The sequence below is a fragment of the Opisthorchis viverrini genome (genome assembly GCF_000715545.1).
Source record: "Opisthorchis viverrini unplaced genomic scaffold opera_v5_186, whole genome shotgun sequence".
Lineage (NCBI taxonomy): Eukaryota > Metazoa > Platyhelminthes > Trematoda > Opisthorchiida > Opisthorchiidae > Opisthorchis > Opisthorchis viverrini.
In genome coordinates this window covers 819,030-841,949 of record NW_008751844.1, presented here as the reverse complement: position 1 = coordinate 841,949, position 22,920 = coordinate 819,030, and the positions used below count along the sequence as shown (strand labels likewise).

The 22,920-nt window shown below is 45.8% G+C and overlaps 2 protein-coding genes across 2 annotated transcripts in view; one reads left to right on the top strand and one right to left on the bottom strand.

Moving 5' to 3' along the window:
- The window catches only part of T265_07822 (hypothetical protein), a gene marked incomplete at both ends in the record, with an annotated part of 39,716 nt that extends 16,796 nt beyond the window's left edge, over positions 1 to 22,920 (top strand). Inside the window, 4 exons of the mRNA XM_009173451.1 lie at positions 10,674 to 10,877; positions 12,869 to 13,151; positions 19,353 to 19,655; positions 22,576 to 22,920. Coding sequence (XP_009171715.1) covers positions 10,674 to 10,877; positions 12,869 to 13,151; positions 19,353 to 19,655; positions 22,576 to 22,799 — 1,014 coding nt within the window. The remainder of the gene's footprint in view (positions 1 to 10,673; positions 10,878 to 12,868; positions 13,152 to 19,352; positions 19,656 to 22,575) is intronic.
- Positions 6,340 to 6,702, bottom strand: T265_07821 (hypothetical protein; the record flags this gene model as incomplete). Its single annotated transcript, XM_009173450.1, has 1 exon — positions 6,340 to 6,702. The coding sequence occupies one exon, from the start codon at positions 6,700 to 6,702 to the stop codon at positions 6,340 to 6,342; it is 363 nt and encodes a 120-aa protein (XP_009171714.1).

Below are 22,920 nucleotides of genomic sequence, written 5' to 3'. Positions count from 1 at the left end.
GTTGAAAGCTAGTCGTCCTATAGTCGCATGAGTTTGTGCTCATCTTTTTCCGAGTCCTACCACCTCTCACCTGGCTGTGCTTAGAGATAATCCATCCTGACAAAATGTCCAGATGTGTATGCCTGATAGGGACCAAAATGCAAGCCTGTGCAAGAGTGCACCCGCTCAGTCACGTGTATTTACCCCTTACCCCAAACAGAGCAGTCGGCTTCTCTGTTGCACACTAAGGTTTCCTTAACGGTAACACCTTTGGTACCAACCAAAATAATCCTCCCACAGCCATTTTAGGTCTTCCAGACTGTGAAAAATTCTGAAACGTGCTCATCCATGTGTGTCCAAAACCCCTTGTATTATTTTCTGCCCAATTCTATGCTTATTCGACGAGAACCACCAAAGCTAATTGGTTTCGAACATTCGCACATAACTCCAGTCCGGTCAGTTCATTCCCCGTTTACTGACTACGTCCCTAGAAATCTGTCATCTTAAGCTGTGTGTATGGATTTGTACTGTGGAAGCATAGTCACTCAGCGACCGTTGTCCTGAGAGTTTTGATACCCTAGAAATATCCCCATGGTCTCAACCGCCGAATGCATACCGATGAGTGTCACCTCGAACACACCGTGGAAGTTGTCCGATTTTGCGGATTCCGGAAGCTCATCGGGACCGACCGAGTGTATGCAACCAAACAGAATTAAACAAATGTGAACCTGCATTCGGCGAAGTTCCATCAGTTGCGGATTAATCTGGTGTTAGCTGAACCCCAGATGTATCTCTGTTTATGGTAATGTTTTGGAATATTGGTAGCTCGGGTGTATTGGTTGGTAATTGATCAGGTGGCTGTTGATCTGTTCGCCGAGCTTGGCAATTGATTTGCAAACGTTTCGTCACCATTCGAGGAGACATCTTCAGTGCGCTGTTGGTTGGGTAGTTCCTCTCTTCGTGCCTGCGTTTATATAGTCTACAAAGAGCAGCCTTTGCGCTGTAACCTGGATTCTGATTGGCCCGTTCTTGATCTGTATTGCGTCGTGGTCGGCTTATCTGTTGGTTTGTGGCGTGCCTCCTATTTTTAGTAGCCTGCTGTTCTATTGATTTCTTCTTTGAGTCCTTGTCCGGCCTCGGGTTCTGTGGTTCTGGATTTCCTTTGTCCTCAGAGGCTGGTAGGCAGGATCAATGTCAATGTGCCTGTTTATTGCTCCACCAGTGGAGTACCACGCCTCCATGAACTCGCGTTCTTTCTTTGTTCTTGCTTGGCCCAGTATTCTGACGTTATTCCAATCGAAATGGTGTCCTTCCCCATCTTCGTGTGCAGAGATGAGAGAGAGTTGGTCATGTCTCTTGGTGGCGAGCTTATGTTCGGTGATTCTGGTTGACAGTTTCCTCCCTGTTTGTCCCACGTAGTGTTTTTCACAATCATTGCATTGAATTTTGTAGATTACATTTGTCTTTTCCATTGCATTAAGTGTCCCCTTTGGTTTTGATAGTACTCTTCGCAGCGTGTCAGTCGGTCTGTGGGCCACTTTTATGGCATGCTGTTGTAATATCCTGGCGGTCATCTCCGAAATGTTTTTGATATATGGTAATGTGATTGTTTTGCTTGTGTTTCTGGTTGTCGCGTTGGTTGAATTGCATTTTCTCAGAGATCTCCAGACGAAATTCCTTGGGTAACCGTTCCTTTGAAACATTCTGTATAGGCGTTTCTCTTCTTTTACTTTAGATTCTACTGTGTTGCAGTGTGTTTCAATTCGCTTGAATAGTGTCCGGATGCAGCTCTCTTTGTGGCAGTTTGGGTGGTTGCTGTGGTAGCTCAGAATTTGATCCGTGTGCGTAGCTTTTCTGTAGACTTCCGTTTGCATTTGTCCGTTCGGCAACCTTGTGACGAGGACATCTAAAACCGCCAGTTTGTTGTTGTTTTCTTCTTCCATCGTGAACTTGATGTCATCGGAGACACTGTTTATCAATTGGATTGCTCGTTGTAGTTCTCTCTTCTTGATGATGACAAAAGTGTCGTCTACATAACGTACCCAAAGCTTCGGGTTGATGTCCGGCAACACGGTCCTCTCCAGTTTTTGCATTGCGATCTCGGCGATGAACCCTGAAATTGGGGAACCCATTGGTGCTCCTTTCAATTGTTCGTAGTATTCACCGTTGAATTCGAAGTACGTGGTCAAACAGAGGCTGAGCAATTCACATATGTCTTCCTTCCTTAGAGGTCCACTGGGAGGTCCATGACTGTCCAGTAGTTCAGCGACTGTTGTCTTTGCCGAGTGAAGGTCCACTGATGTGAACAGTGAGCTGACATCAAATGAGACCATTGTTTCGTCCTCTTCTATTGTCACATTCTTTAGTTTATCCAAGAACTGTTGTGCGTTTTTGATTGAGTGTTGCGATTCATTGATGAGATACTTGACCTTTCTCCATAGTTCCTTTGCAAGGTTGTAGGTTGGTGTGCCTGGGAGTGACACAATTGGCCTTAGTGGTGTGGTCTCCTTGTGTACTTTCGGGAGTCCGTAGAAGCGTGGGGTATTGGATTCTCTGGCTCTCATTCGCCAATATTCTTCGGTTGTGATCTTTTGGAGGTCCTTCAGTCGCTTCAGGCTCTTGTTGATTTTGTTCGCAAGTTTTTTAGTTTGATCATCCTCCAGACGGCGATACGTGGTAGTGTCGTTGAGCAGAGCTTTTGCTTTGTCTACGTAGTCCGATTTGTCCATGATAACGGTCATCCGTCCTTTGTCCGCAGGTAGAATGATGATGGTTTCATCTTTCTTCAAATTTTCTAATGCTTCCCTTTCCTTGTTTGAGAGAAGGTTGAGAGTTTTGTTTCGTGTGATGGCCGGTACCACAGTTTGACGGAGTTGTTGTTGAGCATTCTCATCCAGTTCGGCGGATTTCATAGCTGCCTCTAGGCTGGCCAAGAACTCTAGATTGGTGGCATCTTTGAAATTGAAGTTTAGTCCTTTAACAAGAACATCCTGTTCTTGAGCAGTCAGTCGTTTGCTAGAGAGGTTCTTGATCCACGTCTCGTTGTTGGTGGTGATGGTACCATTTTTGTTGTTTCTGATCAGTCTTGAAAACTTGGTTTCTAGAATAATTCGCTTCTTTTCCGCAGCGGACATAACTCTTCGTTCGATGGCTATACTGAGTTCTTGTAGTAGAGCTGGTCCTATCGTTCTCAAACAAGTGTCCCTTTCTTCTGTGGCGATCCGCGCATACTTCCTAATGCGGTTATCTCTGTTATCTCTCTGTTATCTCTCTCTCTCTGTTATCTCTCTGCGGTATCTCTGTTTATGTTGTTCTTCAACTGAATAGGTTGCACAAAGACCGTCTGGGCTTCCAGTTGTTATAATATTCTGCATACTGAAGTATTTTTCCTGACAGACACTACTCACAAGATCGATGAAGACCCTGCGACAGTCCACATCCGATGTCGCTCCTCCTGAGGGTCATGGGGGAGCAGGCACAGTCCAGAATTTCCGTCAACCTTATCTTCTATTTGAACACCACATTGTACGCATTAAAGGTATACATTCATTTGCAAGCTGGTTCGGTTTTAACGGGAGACAACCGAATCTCTGAATCTCTTGTGGACTGTTTTTTACTGACTTTTACCTGGTGGCTAGAGGTAAAGGGTGCTCGTTCATTTGTGGATGCTTGTGCATGTGCTTTCTCAGTAAACCTTTCGTGTACATACTGAGGTACCAGAGACGGGAGTAACTCGGACGTTTTCCAATAGTAACTAGCGCATCATCGTAATTCCTCCTCAGTCCAGTAAAACAACGTGACGGCTTGCATGTCCTCAACAAAGGAAAAGTAAAAATAAATTGTTGCATCCTTAGTTGATCAATAAGCGCTTTCCTTGCGAAGCATTTTGTTCACTGGTGCTCAACTGGTAGGGTAGCTGACGCTGCCGCCGCTACACCGCCTTGTCCATTTGGTAAGTGGTGATAGGCAGCAGACTAGGCGAAATCAACCCCCTACGTTCGCAATACATCGTAGCACCTAGGTGATTGGCTTACGTGCTTCACGTGTGCACCAGCTTTTTTTCTTCTGATTGGTGCGTGTGTCTGTCACGTGTGTACCAAGCTTTTTGCTGCTCTAATTGGTCCGTGTATCCGTCATTCTCTCCTGGTAGCCACACACTGATATTCGTGTAGCTTACCAACAGCCGTATGGTCGGCTGGGCGTGGTGGCGTGCGCCTGTAATCTAGCTACTTGGAGGCCTGGTGGCGGAATTTCGCGGGGTCGGGAGTTCTGGCGCTGGCTCGTGCATGTTGATCGGGCGTCCACGCTAAGCACGGCGCCGATATGGATGGTCAGTCGGAGGGCAGGCTGTCCAGGTCGCCTAAGGAGGGGCGAACCGGCCCAGGGGGGAAACCCAGCAGGCAAAAGTCCCCGCGTGGTGCAGTAGCGGGATAGCGCCTGTGAATGGCGAGCCAGTGGCAGCCCGACCGGCGTGTGAAGACCGCTCCCTTTTTCCAAGTTGTGAGTTGGTTTTCCTCGTCTTGCAAAGGTGAAGTCCGCATTGGGGCACTCTTAATTTAGGTCCTGAGTGGATTGAAATGGTCGACCAAAATGCGCCCCGGTATAACTCCTCTCCGTCTTGTAGTAGCTTTGTTGGTTGGTACCAAGCCTATCTTCCTTGGTGTTCGGCAAGGTATGCATGTGCGTTTCTGGTTGATTCTGTGTCTCAATTGATACATACGACACACTGAATATGCGTAAGCCTGCAATCGCGCGTTATTGTGAACGGCTATGGGCAACCTAGCTGGGCTACACTATGAATCAGACTATGATCAACTACCCCATAGGAAAGAGGATGGCTTAGTTTTTGGGATCTCATCAAATATCATGTTATCGTTTGCCGCCCAGTCCTGTTTTTCAAACTTTCATTACCCGCCGACGTTACATCTGGATTTACTTCACTCAAGTTTATGTGATGGTGCAGTGTATCAGGACCACTTATGACGCTACCCGTTTAACGTGATATTGAATCGAACATGTAAATCAGTTGTGTAGGATGTTTCTGTTGGTACGTTCTCGTTTTGGAAGTCACTCGGCCGTTCCAGAGGGTTTACTTATCTCACGATAATTTCAGTGCAACAAATCTGCTTCTACCCAAATTGTTTTTTTAGGCGGATTTATTTCCTCATGGGGTATATTGCTGTTGAGAGTTCCACTTTTCATGCAATAATAGGTCGTCCGGATCCACTGGGAGAACCATCCCAGTGTTGTCAATGAAAGTAGCATAGCCTTCCTCGTAGCGATTCAAGACTAAGATGCCACCTATACGCTCAACTGAGCGGTGGTTTATGCAGCAGGGCCTCAGTCAGTTATCGGGGCCAACTAGGGATCTTTCCGCCTACTCTCAAACAAACGCCCGAACGTCTGTCCCTTCAATTGGTCATGTGTCATATGACATTCGAGGTCAACGCGGACTATCGTTTCTTGACGGACTTTGCTACTCCTAACTATTGTTGTCTCCACCTAAGGCTTGACAGTCCGACCTGCTATAATGAATGAACGTCGAATTCAGCTGCACTACTTATGAGTAGCGAGATGACAAAATAAAACAGGTCGATCGTCGGAGCGGTTGCTTGCAATTTTGATCAGACGTTCTGATTAAGTTGGCCTAAACTAAAGCCAAATATATATCAGGCGAAGATTTATCCTTGGACTACATCAGAAGCAAACCGAATCTTCATACTGAAGAATATATTTCCCTGCGCGAGGATTTAGCGTGTAAATTGTGATTGTTGTCCTCTTATTTATCATCCTCCAAACTGCGTGCCCTGTATCTGTCTACGAGATTGTCTGAACGCTTGATTGCTCATCTGTGACAAAAGTGGCAGGAGGTGAACTAATTTAACGTCGGATGCCCTAGTGAATTTGCTGTTGTGGAATTCGCGCCCCTCAAAGTTGGGTCCCTACCACGGCGTCCCAACTTAACATTCAGACATCTCTAGATTACAGTCTGGATGTCTTGAGATGGAATGGTTCTAGATGCTTGTAGACAACTTGTATAGTCACCCACCGACGATGACTATTCCATTGCCGATTCTCGTGTGTAGGTGCTAACGGAGCTGCAATAGGTAGCAACCTTCAACTGTAGTCTTACCTGAGTATGATTTTGGAAAGCAAGGTTTTGTCAAGGCATCAAGTCAGGTCGCTCCAGCTTTTTGCAAGCTGGTAGTAACATCGTAACAACAAACGGGTCTTGAAAAAACCTTGGACATTCTGCTCATCTTCATACACAGTCTGCAATTTTCCGCCACATGTGCTCGGTTACAATGCCGTGAATGGCAGTCATGGCAACACTCAAGCTGGTTGTCTAGTCGCACGCATCTAGAGAGGTCTCGCCCGTATTGGCGGTGCTGATGACTTGCAGTCTGATGTTTGTGCCCGAGCCGTTAACATCAAATGGTGCCTGATTGGTGCTTGTGCTATTTGATGTCGTAACGTCCGTTCACCTAAGGAACTGTTTCGTTTGCCCTTTGTCGCATTGTGAAGATTACCTTCGCTGCGGTTGCCCGCTTGATCCGGAGTTCTACCGCTAGCGCTTGCTTTCAAAAGTTTCGACGTTTTATCACTACTCATGAGTAACGAGACAAAACATACATACCGAACATACCGAGCTTGCGGCTCCTGCGACGCTGCACGAAACCTAGGTTCTATCGCTGGTAGATCGGCTTCCTTTGCCTTACGCATCGAGTTTACATTTCTAATTTCTACTGCATACGTTTTGAGGGGAGGAATTCTGTCACTATTTTGTTTAACCAACCCCTTTCCGTTACGACTGACAGATTGGCATATTTAAGGAGAATTATTAACTTACCCTTTCTGGCTGATGCGTTCACCTATCCGGTTGCGTTCGAGCAAGAGTCGTTACGAGAGGGCTTGTCAGGACTGAACACAATGCTTCTTCCAAAATACTCCAACTTTGCTGTTACTGATTTCGTCCTTCGGTATATCTCTGGGCGATCACGTTGGCTCAAGATGTAGCCTATCTATAGGTCCCCGCCTCTCTTCCCTTAGAATGGCCATTGACGTTATTGGTTACTATATCTGGCATCGATATTCCTGGCCTGACATTGTGGAAAGTACCGAAACGAAACTCCCACAGACGATAGCTGAAATATATTTCATTTCTTCCACAGAAAAACCCACCATGATGGCCGTCTCATGCAAGATACGTTCTGTATACCTCTTCACTTACTCTATAGGTCTGTGGATTACTCAGTATTATTATTGATTGCGTAGAAACCCAACGGAATGATGAAAGTCGCATCTGTATTGTTAGTAAAATACAATTCCCTGACCATTAGCTTTTATCTACTTGAGCATTGTCGGGCAGATCTGCATACGAAGTTTTTTGCCCGGGTTAAGTCACGATAAGTTCTGCAAGGTTTTGCATTTGGCGCAAGAGCTGATCAAGTTAGTAGTAATTTGAAAATGGAGGCAACCCTAAGACTTATCGCTAAAATAAGGAAAGTGTGAGTACTATCCCGTTATGTTTCCTTCATGGTACTTAATGGGGGAACAGTGCTGGTTCAGTGATCAGGACAGGGTTCAGGTCTCCTCAGTTAAAGATCTTTACTTCTTCTGAGTGACTCAACGTGATATTCCTGATATTCATCCGCAAAGCCCATTCACTGTCTTGGGAAGTGGGTTCTTTCTCGAGAAGTCGTACTTTTAGTCGTACCAGACGACCACCAGTGTTATGTACTTTAATTTACCAGGAAGAGGATATCTTTTTGGGGTGTGCAAGCCGTGTTTTGCTTTCACTGTTCTGGTTCTTATGTTCATGTAATATCGATAACATGCGGGAAGACTGGGTGATGGCGTTGAGTTAAGAGAACCACGAACTGATCCGAATTGCTCGGAATATTGGTTTCCCAGCTGTAACGCCCTTTCGGTGCATAGCTGCTATGCCACTCGAAGAAAGCACGAGATGAGATACTATCAGCTTGCCCAAGCTTGTACATTCATGGTGGTGGTACAGGGGTTAGGGTTCGAACCACGGACCTTCTGACTAATGAGTTCACGCACTCGTTGAGCAGCACTTTGAAGAAAAAAATGATAGTTTTCGAAGATTTCATGAATATCACTGCGCCATCCCATATTCAATCTCTCTCTGGTCTCTCTAGTCTGGACGAACTCACTTAATTGCTTAAATATCCCCATGGCTTGAAAAAGAACACAATGACGAACATTAATGTTTTCGGGATCTCGTCATCAGGCCAGAACTACTTCTTCGCTGTACTTTCAACGTACAATTCAATTTAACACCACACTTTACCGACGAATCGATAGAGTCGCCATGGGTTTTCCTCTTGGCCCATTTTTGAGTGACATTTTTATGGGCAAACTGGAGCTTGGTCAATTAGACGAACGCACTTTTATTGAGGGTACGTAAGTGATATTTTTATGGTAGTATCAAACCGTTCCGAAATGGATGTTCTCTTGACCAACTTCAACCAAGCACATCCCTCTATTCAGTTCACTTTTGAAAATGAAAGTGACAACGCTTTCCACTTCCTAGACGTTAAGTTAGTCAGACTTTCCACGAATTCAATTCAGAGGCCCACATGGACGGGACAGTACACAAACCTCCTGAGTTTTGTGCAACTGAGGCGGAAACGAACCCTGATTCATACTTTACGGAACCGAGCGAAACGTATTTGCTCTGCTGATACACTGGACTCCGAACTGCAGCACATTGCTAACGTGCTACGAGCCAATGGTTACCGGGAGAGATTGATGGCCAAGAGTATGTCCGCTCGCCCTATCCAACCGCCTATCACGACCGTTGGGAAGAAGCCAGTATACCTGAGTTAACCGTATAAAGGCGACACAGTTGGCGGACACAGTCAATCGCCGCTTGTTTCAATCCCCACAACCCACGTTTCCGGCCGTAACTCTGCGGTATTGGTTTACAACAAACCATTTGCTCAACTTAAACCTCAAAGACAAGATGCCGGTCCTCACCTAGAGTATGGTTGTGTATTCTTTCTTTTGCTATGGTTCAGCGGAGTATGTTGGGTGCAAGACACGCCAGCTTTATAAGGGAATACGCGAGCACCTCTCGTATCGGAAAACCATTATCCTCAACAGTTCAGTCAGAAGCTCAATCGCGCCCCACCTAATTGACACCGGGAACGTAGTTATACCAAATGAGTCATTTCAATTCATTTACCGTGTATCAAATAGATTGCCGGTATCTATTCAACCGAGGCAGTCATTATACGCCTGCGAAACCCAGTACTTTGGTGTCAAAACCGTCTCGTACGAACGCTGAGTCTGCCTTGGTCGTGTGACATCAATCAACTGGCCAAGTCACTCAACAGCCCACCAGATTCTCAGCATCCAACTGGATGCGACGTGGGGGCGCAGACAACCGATCGTTCGTGCCTCCACGTTTTGCATTTCACTAACCAAACTTCGCAACGTACTTCATTTTCGCTCCTATTTTAACTAGTAGATATGTACTGACCTGATGACAAGATCCCGAAAACATTAATATTCGTCAATGTGTTCTTTTTCGAGCTCACCTAAGTGATGGGTCAGTGGTTCAGTGATACTGATGACAACGTTCAACGTGGTAATTGATTGTCGGGCGTAGGGACTCAGAATACCTCCTATTCGGCTTTAGTGGAATGTTCTTCTGGGGCAGGGGAGAGAAATCGAGATAGAAAATGTTCTGCACCCTCAGAGCTGTCTCAAAATTGGGTCTGTATCAAGCCTTTGGTCAGTATTGATGCTGGTTTCTTGGTCGGTCACTACCAACACGGATGTGTTTGGAAGGTATGTGCAGAGAGAGCTTCGAAATTTAAAGAGAGAAGATATTCTGGGGGTGATTTTGACAGCCTCCATCCACATGGATCACGCGTGTCCACGGCTAGTGAGATTCGGACTCTTACACTACACCGTCCTCCTGTTCACTGAGGACTTATCCTGTGACCACTTATTTAGCGATCATCATCATCATCCTCATCACCATCACAAAGTTTGTTTAGCCTACCTGGGCTTACTTTTCTTCATTAGGATCGCACATCAAAAGGTCATCGGCAAGGAACACTGAATTCTCCACCAGAATGGTTTCTCTTCGCAGGGTTATCCGTTGTTTGGCCACTGCTCATGTAAGTGGCTCTTCCACCCATGAAAGGCAGCTCTAAATCGGTTCGAACGGGTTCAAATCAAATTTGGTTTCTTCTCTGCACTAAACTTGTAAGATTATTCAAACTGTGCGTATGGAGGCCAGCCGTCCCTGATAACACCACATCATTTGGATGGATAAGTCACGTGCAGGACATGGACCAAACAAAGGCATGCTCTGATTGGTCGGAATGCCAGCCAATCCGGATCAGGCATCTTTGACTCGACGCTTCTCGCCCCCTCACGGTGATTCCAGCACGACCTTGTGGAACACTGTGATTACCCTATGAATAGAGATGTCATGATTCTCCTTTTGCCTCCATAAAGGGTTGTGTAGAGCTACCGTGCCTTTTGATATAGTTGGCGGAGCAGGAAGCCAAGGGACCGATACAGAGTTGCACTAACGTTCAGCAAGACACAACACTGTGCTACACTGTTCACTCGGTTTTCAAAGGTTGACTTAGAATAGAATGAAACTAAGACTACGCCTAATCGCCATTCCTTTCCGTTTTCCCTTGTTCTAGGATGACACCGAAGCCATGGATTTCGTTGCCAGTGCAGCCATCCTCCGTGCCCAACTCTTCCATTTACCTGGCTCGTCCGAACTCAACCGATTCATCACCAAGTCGTTGGCCGGAAACATCATTCCCGCGATTGCAACCACGAATGCTGTGATTGCCGGGCTAATGGTTTTACAAGCTAGACATATTCTGGCTGGTGCAGAAAAGGTTAGCGCTCCCTTCCGTCTTGTTCTCTGTCAATCATAGTCTCACAATACTATCGGGGTTTTTGTTCAATGTATCTTTGAAGCCGAACTCAGTAGGTGTTTGGTAACTTTGAGGAGAACTTGGACACTACTATTCATTACTAGTTCCCTCGGAAAGATTGATTAAGTGGTGGCTCGGGTGAGTTTATTGGCAATAGCTCTGTTCGCCTAGCCTGGCGCTTCGCTTGATACCCACCCAGTCGTGCACTGACAACCCCCCCTCGCATGCAAACCGATTACCAAGCCTGGCGAACAGATCAACTGCCACCCGATCAACAACCGATCCCAGTTGATGCGGAGCAGGCCATGCTATAGCAATACAAACGGAAAACGGCAACTGTTGTTCTGAACGCGGTAAGATCCTTGCCTCTTTCTAGATGGTCCCACATGGTTCTGGTTGCACATAACGAGCATACCATCCGAGCTAAGTAGCCAAATTTTGTGTGTTCTCGTGTTTTGCGCTTGCGGGTCTAAGGATGCCGGACAAACCCTGCTGTTGATGTATTCCAACACGGCTGTCGGATGTGCATACCGGAGAGCTGTAAGCCCAAGCAGGCATCGACCATTTTCCCAAGGTTACTGAGCTTTTTGTTGCAACTCCTCAGCACACCTTTCGTTTTGGACTTTCACACGCCAGTGTATGTTCCTGATGTTTTGCCCACGTTGTTGTTGTCGAGGGCTAATTGAAACCTGGAATTCCTTCCCGTGACAGTGCTGGTCCATCACCTGTAACGACTGCAAAAGACTAGCAATAATTGAAATTTACAATTGGTTGCTGTCCTCCCTATTCGATTCATCTGCCTGCCTGTCGTCTCAGAGCTAAAGGCATAAAAAGCCGGTTTTTGGTGATGAAAACATTTAATCTTAGGCGGAGTCTAATTCAGTTTATCGTGTAGAACAAAGGTTACGGAAAATCTGGCCACTATCGGTGCGACTGGTCTTCTTGGGTTGGGTCCGTGGTTGGAGATTTCGCAAATTATGGTTGCTAAACGATGTCAGTAGCGTTCTCCTCGCCAGTTTCTATCTAGATTGCTTGCATGATTGTTTGGAGCTGTAGGCATCTCAGAAAGACTGTGGTAGGCAAGCACCAAGTTTTCTTCTCCGTCCACTTTTATTCTTTTCTTCACAGTAAGTCTTTCAAACAACTTATAGTCGTACGGCAGCGGAGCATCAGTGTCGAACACCAATGGTATGTTCTCGAAAGAAACAGGGAGAACCTCTCATTGTCACTGACTTTGGGTTTGTGTATGGCACTCTTCAGCGATGATCAGTTCTACACTTCTCTACACCCTGTCGCAATCAGCTCTAAGGTGTGGGCGAATTTGCTCTCTATATAAGTTTTCTTCCCGTCCACTTTTATTCTTTTCTTCACAGTAAGTCTTTCAAACAACTTATAGTCGTACGGCAGCGGAGCATCAGTGTCGAACACCAATGGTATGTTCTCGAAAGAAACAGGGAGAACCTCTCATTGTCACTGACTTTGGGTTTGTGTATGGCACTCTTCAGCGATGATCAGTTCTACACTTCTCTACACCCTGTCGCAATCAGCTCTAAGGTGTGGGCGAATTTGCTCTATATATATTTTTTCCGATCCATACCCGATTAGCATTAAAAAAATGAGTGATTGGTGTCATGGACGAATGTAAGTGACGTAAATAAGCACGATACGCTTTCGAACGCTTGACCCCGTACAATTGAGTCCTTTTGGTCTGATTATACCCAAACGGAAGCCAGTGAACTTGCGATTGCTTGATTCTCACTTGAACTGGAACAGACTGAACGCTGGTAGATCGACGATATGAGACCCAGCTGCGTGCACGTTGACCGATTCGCATATCAGTGATTCAAAGGACCCAGTTGTTTGCAACATTCTGGCTGCATGTTTTTTTGAATCACCGAGACGTTAATGTTCTCTAACGTCCCTTGAAGGCTTCATTATTCCGTTACTTCTAGCACATTCGCACAGTCTATCTACATCGTCAACCTACCGGCCGTCCGGGCAATCGGCGATTGGTTGTACCGTGTGAACCCCCGGTGGCAAACTCATCTTGTTTGGTCTGTAGCACCAAAGCGACGCGGACCCAACTGGGTTTGGTTTGCGTTCCCACTGAACTAACCCTTCGAGTACTTCGCGATCGTATTCTCATTCGACATTTGGGGATGTTGGCTCCAGATGTGGAGCTGGAAGATCGTGGAGTGATTCTCATTTCAAGCGAGGAGGGCGAGACGGATGAAGGTGAGTAATAATGAAAGAAACGCGCCTTCGAGCACCAAATCGGTTATTGGCAAAAACCTCATGTACACACTTTTTCCGAAAAAATCAACATCCTCAAGCGTAATTGGTGGACGTTGTTTGAGTACCAAACAATAATTAACCAGCACTGTTAAACGGTTGAAGTAAACGCTTAAGCAAATGCAAGAACGGCGGTTTAAACTCCACGACTAGATACTACTCGGGTGTTCCCTCAGTACTATACACCGTTATCGCAGTAGTAGTCCTGGGTGGATAAGGCTATCTTTTTTCCGCTCTCTTCCGTTCGTATTTAGCAACTTTCGACGATGGTACTCGTTGCACAGATGTCTTAGAATCACGATTACCTTTGTGCCCATGGATTATCTGATCGCCTGTCGCTACCTGGTGTATGCTACCTAGTCATTCGAATTGTTCTGGATCTTGAGGCCCAACTATCCTTCATCTCTCGAAATTAACTGGCAGATTGGTTTTTGTCAGGTGTTTCCTTCTCCAATTTTTCCCGACGCAATCCGGTGGAATTGAGGTTGAGTTCCCAAAACGGCTAGTCTACTCCCCAGGAAAGAACACTGTTCACATAATTTACCCAAAGCCTCCTGTAGACTTTCACGTCAACCAGTGGATGTCGTAAGCTAGCTACATCACTGGACTTGGCTGATAAAGTAGCCTTAAGCCGACTTTTCTTCGGTCATATCTCAGTTGCAATATAGGCTGAATCCAATAAAGCTGAAACACCGATTGGAACAGCGCACGAGAACTCGATGTCCGCTGAGTGATTAACATATGATTTTTTTCCACTGCAACGGCAAAAGCCTCCGTGGTTCTCGTTCGAGTCCAGCCAGGTAACATAAACTTACCTTCATTACAACAAGAAGAGGTCGGCTGACGATTACTATGCAATTTCATCTCGTTATGTCACATTGGCTGATGTGAACTGACCCATACAACAACCATTTGAGCTCGACACACCTCAGAGAGGAGGTCTTTCGGCTGTGGCACCTTTTCGGTGCCCAACAACTGCCATGCAACCAGAAACGAGCACGAGGTATGGGATTGCCAGATTGCCCAAGTCTAGACAGGGGAAGTCAAGAGGTCGGGTTCGAACCACAGATCTTCTGGTCAATAAATTCATGCTTTAACCACTTGAGCCATCTCGCCCCGTAGCTCAGCAGGGGCCAAGATGTGAACTTAATGGGCAGTAGGTACAATCTTCGAAGCGGATCCCGGCACTTTGACCGCTCCGTGTTTAAATGACGAAGAATTGTCTTGTATTCGAGTTGGTACTTGAATTCAATTGAAGTAACTGACCCTTCATGATAGGCTGTTGTTAGATTGATGCCGTTTTCTGGTTTCACCCTGTGTATCAATTCAGTTCAATTTATCAGCGACAAGCCGTGTGCCTTAGGCACATTGGTTCCAGCTGCTACAGTTTCCCGGAAAACGGGAAAGTGGAACGTAGAACCAAGCTTTGGAGGTGAACGCATGTTCAGTTTGTTTGGAAACCGGGTAGCTACGCACTGAAGGCGATAGCTTTGATGTGCGAGTGTCACTGACTGCGTGATTGGGCCATTTCTGCCAATGTCACTAACCACTGGTGATTTGAGTCCCAGGGTTCCCCATCCATGGAGCTGGCAGTTGCCGACCCGACTAAGTTTACTGGTACATTCAGCTCCCGTGGTTGACTCGTCAATTGTTCATAGCTTATTAGAAGCGGATTGTGCAACTGGGTCTTCTTACTTAGCCTGATAGCACATACCACAGTGACCCTAGATTTATGCGTAAAATAAAGCTAATCAAACATGAATAATTGTCATAACCACCACATTGTCACAACCACCAACCCACCGCTACGCACTACTACGCTCCACAAAAACGCACTGATGATGTCACCTCGATTGGTGATGAAACGTTTGCAATCAAATTGCCCAGCTCAGCGAACAAGCCAACGACCACCATCTACGATACCTGAGCTACCAACATTTTCCTCTATTGTCATAACTTTTTAAGTATTCTTGGTGATGATGTCAGGTGCTCTTACTAAAACATCTTCAAATAAACAAGACAAGTGGAAAGCACAGAGATGTTGCCTTGTTTTTTTTGTGTTCGTTTACGGGACACGATTTCAACTAACCGGGTGGTGATTCGCAGAGACACTTACAAGGTAGACAAGTAGCTCTGTTCAAAGTACGGATCACACTTTCAAGACACTACATGCGTACTTGAAATTTCACATTCTCTCTGCTGAGTGTTCCTCTTGATTCATCATCATCAAAGATAGCAACATCAGTGTTGTCACTGATGTTACACTTCCGTACAACCATAGGGTTCATCTAGTTATATATATATATATATATATATATATATATTTATATTGAAAACCCCAGAGTGAAAAGAAGAGACAATGGGTGGGTGAGAGAGAGCACCTCCAACTTCTCAATCAGACCATCTTGAAAGAAACTGACAGCACGAACGCCACTGACATCGATTAGCCGCCATTTCTTGCAACATATCCAGCCAAGCACAGACGGGGTTACGTGGACCCCATCCTGGAAGGCGTACAACACCAACAACACCCAAACTCCTCGTGATCTCTTTCACGCCTTTCTGCCAAGTCATGTGCTGTCCACCTCGCGGTTTGCGCCATCCTGAAGGAGGCACGGATTGGTCATCCTCAATATGAATAAAGTTGCGGATGCACTCGATGTTCAAATGGCACCGGCAGATTTATGGGTGGTATCAACAGTGCAACTCGGTTTTGGATGAACCTTACTGTCGATCTGTACTGGGTTGGTGCGACCGGCCGGAACTAGGTCGAAACATGTCCCCTCTTCATTTGTTGTCCCCTGCCTCGGCAGGTTCTTAGTCAATTGAACGATCGAGTTGTTTTGGCCTTTCCGTCGGTGTCTGTGATGTTTAAACAATTCGGTGTTCCAAAAATGTTTGTGTAAGTTGACCTTTCGTCCCATGTTCTGGTCTACGTGTTTTTCTCCAGAGACTAGGATTTTTCTCTAAGAAGGAATCCCTATACTTAGACCGGGTCTAAGAGTCACGGTTTTCTACCCTTAAGGAGTGCCTCACAGTTGTGTGTGAGAGATTGGATAGATTTAACAACAAAAAACAGGTATGGCACTTTCCTGAAGAGCTTCTTTAGTCGAACGGACCTCCCCAGTTGATTTCATATCTTCAACTGAGATTTCGTCCTGTAAGTGGAGCCAATCTATTCCGGAAGGCCGACAGTCACCGTGCAGCTGCACCACCCTTGAAATCATCAGCAGTGTGGATCTCACAAGATTCCAGGGAGTCTCGAGCCTCCAGTTAGAAACTTTAGCGCAGCAGCGTGGTTAACTCGCATTTGGACTGAATATAGCGCCACTCGTCATTCAATCACAGGATACACATCACATCTCAGTCCGCCCTCTCTTAGTGCGAGCTAATCACGCTACTGATCAGCCGCTCGTGGCCAGTCAGTTAGGTGCTCGAACAAGTAGCCCTGAGGTCCGAGGTTTGAGACTCCCTGGTTTTCCGTAAGGTGCACAGTGCTGTTGATTCCAAATAGGGATGAAACAGGTGCACAGGGCCTCAGCTTTTCATTGTAGATTGGTTTCACCTGTAGGGTGAAATATCCGTTAAAAGAACGCATTTGGATTCAGACTACCGACCTTCCTGCCAGTGGCTTCCCGGTCCGGTCACTGGGATATCTCCAGCCCGAGCTTATATCCCAACTATGTATCCACCACACAGCTGATAACTGCTGCTATTCTGGAGCAGTGGTGTTCACACATCGTTACATCGAGAAAAATGCATCTACATGGTAAAGCGAGGAAGGATTAGGGGTTGGAAGAATGATGTGGTTTCCATTTGCTTCGATCTTCTCATGTATTACGAATACGTTATCTTGGAAATCGATCGGAGTTTACGCCAACCGGTTCCGCTCAATTGACTACACCTGGCCACCACATAGGCAACATTTTCTTCTGACCACATTATCCTATGATTACGTGGTGTACGTAATATCATTTGGACCATTCTTTGTTTTTTTCTCTCAACATATATTTGCTACCTGTTGGCTTAGAATCACCAAAGATAAAATGAGTCTCCCAAGTCCAGGTGCACTCAAACTCCTCACCAGTGATTATCCATTAATGAGTTCGCGAACTCACTGACCGGAAGATCCGTGGTTCAAACCCCATCCTGACATGTCGACTGTTCCTGTCTAGACTTAGGCAATCTGAGAGACCTCGTGTTCCTTTCGGGTGGCTTGCCAGCTTAGCCTCGAAATAGTACTACAGCTCAACACTTGCTTTATTTGTTAGCAGTACTTCCTTTATAAAGAAACATCTTTTGGGAGTCACTGCAGTGTCTTCTCGATTACAACGCAGAAAAGGGAAGTCTATCCCTGCACCCGGTTAACGAAAAATTTCGTTGTTCTTAGTGAAATGTGGCAAGGTCTGATGACGTCCTTGGCCTCGACAACTTCGTCGTCGTGCGTGTGCCCTTGGCCTCGACAACTTCGTTGTCGTGCGTGTGCATCATCAAAATGTGCATGTATGCAGGTCCTCGGAGGCTTCCTTTTTGGCCGAAAGGGTAAGTTTTATTCTGGTGATCTTGATCGAACTAGGAACCAAAAACGGAGATCATCAACAGCATGACATCAGTGTTCAACACCAATGCTTCGCTGCCGAGGCTACTTATGTCCTAGCTAAGTACTCCAACGTTGTGAATCCACTGAAAATATTGGGCACTAATGGGTTGCTTCATTCTATTATTGCCTGGCAACTCTAGAAGAGGACATTCGTTTACCAAAAATAGAAGGCATCGGGATGACTAATCGATTCGAAGGAGCGCAAACCACAACGCAACAACGATCACGAACGAACCAATAAATTCACGAAAAACGCTGTCACCCAACTAGCCAATCACGTTAAGAGATATCAGATAGTCTTAAAATGCTATATAAACGCACGCAGGCTAACAGGAGATACCCACCTAACGGCGCACTGATGGTGTCTCCTCGTATGGTGACGAAACATTTGCAAGTCCATTGCCAAGCTTGGCGAGCTAATCAACAGCCACCCGATCAACAACCAATCCCTGACTTTAGTTGTTCGAGGGGATTCGACAATTTGAACAGTGTTTTCATCCCGTAAGTGCAACCAGTCCATACTGGAAGGCCGAGAAACACTGTACTGCTGTTTCATTCCTATTGGGAATCTTCACCAGGGCAGCTCGTTCATCATCATCATCATCATTGTCAGCTGTGATAACCGCGTACTTGTCGTGCAATAGTTGTAGCTGCGCATTGGAGGCGAGGGCTGATAAATTAGTGCGTAAATACAACACTACCAGTGGACTGTTTAATAGGGGGATTTTGGAAGGAGTTATGCATGAACGCCACTGAGGGCGCGGCTGGGCCGTCTGACAATGTCTCTAACCATTGATTGATGTCGTTTTGAAGTCTCTATCCAGGTAGACCGAAATGACCAGTGCAGCTGAGTTTGTTGGTAAAGGCTTTTATACTTCGCTGCCAAGTCATTGTTTGCTATATGCCTTAGCTATTGATTTTGTGTTCTAACTATAAAGAGCTTTCCAGAGGACAGGTTAGCTTTTAGAAAGATGTAGATGAGGCGTCGGCATAAAGATGTGGGCGATAAAGTCGGTTGCGTTTGGAAATTAGTTTGGGAGAGCGAGGTAGCAAGATCAAACGTTTTCCGGAACCCAAAGAGCAAAATAGTATGGCAGAATGAAAAATCGTTCAGCCGTAAAACCCTTTCGGTGTCTAGCTGCCACGCCACCCGAAGGAAGCACGAGGACTAAAACACTGTCAGATTCGGAGTCGGGTTGGAACCCCGGACCTTTTGATCAGTAAGTTCCCTCCTTAACCACTGTCATCTCTGTTCCATGATGGGATTATAACAGATAATGCGGTTGGTCCATATTTGAATTCGATAGGTTTGAAGACGTGCGGGTGTTTTGATCTTACGAATCCGTCCGAAACACTTTTAGTCCCACCAGAATGTTGCGTGTTTTTCAGACTTTATTCCAGTTCTCTCTACTGGAATCGATTTTTGACTGCTCAACTTATCTCAGTATGCGGTCCTTCTTCTTTAGCCCGTTGTGATCTATTTCGGTGCCATGTTATTTTCAAAACCCAGCCCTAATTGCGAGTCTTCTCGTTTCCCCTTTCAGACACCTTGAACAAAACCCTTTCGGATTTTCATGTTGGACATGGTTCGCGTCTAAGTTGCGATGATTTTCGTCAGGAGTTCACGTTGCAACTCAATATTTCCGCAGTGACGCCAGAAGTGGCTCGTGCAGACTCTCAGTCTGCAGCCAGTACTAACAATGCTTTCAGTGCACACGACTCATCTGAGGGTTGGCACCTAGTTGGTGATGTGGACAGCTTGTTGGCGGAAGTTGGCCAACGTGCTGATCAAGAAGTCGAGGACAAGAAAGAGGCCTTGAATGGTTCTTCCGGATCCCATGCAGAAGGTTGGTTGGTTTTTTTTTCAACCCCCTTGTTCTGTCTGAGGATTATCACATGCCAGTTTTGTATCTGGTGCCCGTCGCCATAAATTTTTGAGTGACATGAGTGTAACACAACAGGATCGACTGACCGACTGACTGCTATCTTCAGGAAAAACTGAATAAATGGTACAAACATCCGTCATGTGAACTGACAGACTAATAAAATGGTATTTTCAGGGCTAATAATGGTTGACAAATCGAAGCATGCATAATAGATCGAAATACGTGAACGTGAGCGTAAACAAACGAACGGATAGCACTGCCGCTTAAATCCACCATCGGGAAAACACATGATCACCTTGTCAATAGAGATATTCTTCCCCTTTTGGTAATGACTACAGCTGGTCCGTCAACAATTAATGCCCTCCAGGACCACTTGCTCCGCTACTTACCTTTCGGAACGATCTTCCAAAGATCAAGCAAAAAATTGCACATCATTCACAAAATTGTCACTGAAAGACCCATAGATTCGCGAAGAACCGGGTTCCGTACACCCCAACACGGGGTAATAGGGCGATATTCCGCCTGGACCGTCGATCTTCGTTTGGTCAAATCGCTTTGATTTTCTCTCCGTAGAATATGATTCGTCCTAACGTCACTGACCGAATAATCCTCAGAGCCAGGGCATAAAGTACCATTCCTCTCAATGTCAGGGTCGTTCTTAGGTTGCGTATTCTTCTAACGGGTGCCTCAATAGGCAAATGCCATCCTCCGAACGCGCGACTAAAGTTTTGTTGGTCGTAAGTATAACTCACTTATGAATTGTACTCCGGATGGAAACAAAACCGCAGTATACTACTCGCAAGGTTGCTGAGGAATTTACGACAGTCCACGACCGGTTTCGTCCTTCTTGAGGCTCATCGGTTAGGCGCAGTTCCCTAGGTCCCGTCAACTTTGTTTTTTCTTGAACTCAAGTTGCACCAAATGAGCCAGATGCACTCATTTGCATACCAACTTGGTTTTTACAGTAGACTCACCTGAAATCCAGCTGAATCTCATGTGTAAAACATGGTAAACTAGAGATTCAGCTAGGTTCCAGATGAGTCTCCCGTCAAAACCAAATTGGTATTTAAATGAGTGTATTTCAATGGTGTACGTGCTTGATAGCATTTCGCATGTCATCATTATGCTCTCACAAACAAGCGACTCGTCCACTTAACCCTTGCCTGAAAGAGATAGTGATCATGTTTAATGACTGGTTGATACTCACATATCTTGGTGCTTACTAATCATGAGTACTGTTATCCCATCTCATTTTGACCACGCTGTCCCACAACCTTCCCCAAATGCTTTCGTGTTACAACTGGGATTCCTCAAGACCGCCATCCTTCTTGTCTAATTTTGTTTTTTTCATATTAGCCTGGGTCATTTCCCTAACCCAAGGTACCTCTCGAGGGCGATTATCTGGCCCAAGACTATGGGAGATGACCAAACAGAAAGTGCAAAATGTTTTCTATTCTTGGAGCCGTTTAGCATCTGATTTATGCGTCTTCTTATCGCCTTAGCCTCATTACAGTTCTGGGAAATGAAATTGAGCGTGTAACAAATGGCCCGTTGTTGGTAGCGCAAAGAACGCTTCGTTATGGCTGCTACTCTATAGATGCTTTTTGGTGATTAAGCCACTCGTCGCCAACCGGGGTCCTCCTTGGCATCGGAAACGCGTTTCACCGAAACGGACGAGGATCGTGTGGGCAAAGCGACTTTGAACAATACTACTTCATAGCTACGCGATTTAACCACCCTGATGTAAAGACCTCAATTAGGTACTTCTCAGCTTACTTTCGGACGCTCCATCTTCCCATGGATTTTTGCTAACTGGAACAAATCACTTCGTATAGTGCGAAGACTACTCATAAGTAGTGAACGGAAAAGTTGGTCCGATACTAGTGTTTTAGTAGTAGTTCACAGAAGCGAACTAACTTAATGATAGCTCCACATCTCTCCAACTTTTAAAACTTTGATAGTTTTTCCACGGAGACTTCCTTCTGCGAATGAATTCAGTCTACGCCACGAAGCCGAGAAGCATTGTGCCGTTATGAGTTCGGATCTTGCTGTGGATTCACGAGATTCGACGCACGAAACTAGTAGCGAATAGCTCAGTAACATTGGTCTCATGGCGATTCGATTCTACCCGATGGACCATAGCTCGCTTCTGTCGTCCGGGGGTGAAATGACCCAAGTGGTAAGAGCGCGAATTTATTGACCGGAAGGTCCGTGGTTCGAATCCGACCTCCGTCTCCCCTGTCTAGGCTTGGGCAACCCGGCAGTATGCCATCCCTCGTGCCTCCTTCGGTTGGCATGGCAACTAGGCACCGAAAGGGTGCTACAGCTGAACGCTCTCTTTCTTTTCTGTCGTCTTCATTGTTGAGGGCTTTGAACCAGGTTTTAGCCTGCTTGTCAGGTTGGACGATTGATGGACCATCAACTGATACACACTTTCACTGTGTTTTCAATTGTGGAAAGTGACTGGGCTCCTGTTAAACCGTTCTTATGGTCTCTTTCGGGTGTATAAATTGAGCGCAACCGTCGACATTATCCATTTACCAAGGTACCAACTCCGGACTATACTGAGACGTCCGGAGTATATGAGATTGACTGTTGCTGTCGAGTGGATTAATGACAGTCATTCATGATAGACGGAATATGGAGATAAAGGCAGCACCCGCCGAGTTGCAGGACACTTTAGTAGAGAAATTCACCACTAACTGACCTTTCATATATTGTCTGTGTTTTCAATGTCTCTCTACGAGCTGTTTGTTGGTCTACACCGTCCAATACCATAAGGACCAATATGATATCCAGTCACGTGACCATTGTTTGATGAAAGCACCCGTTGTATGTAGTTTGTCCATAACCTTATTCCTACATTATGTTGTCTTTTCAGTTGCAATCCTTAGCGATGAGGAAGGTGAGACATCTCCAAGACCTGTAAAACGTCCGCGGTTGTCATCTGAAGCCGACACTCATGATGCATCGGTTGATAAAGTACGCTCAAGTCCATCGCCCAACCCCGTTGCCTCGAAACTTGCAAATCTGGGGTCATCAATACCGATTCATGCGGTAGTCGATAACGAAGACGAGGATGATGATCTCATTATGTTGGACTGAGTGCCGATTGAACCTGCTTACTCCGGTCAACTCTATCCGTATTTCAATGCCTCCACCTCCCTCCTTTTCAAACTGGTATTATTGGTATTCTTCTCACTCCAAATATGAAAAAGATTCACCC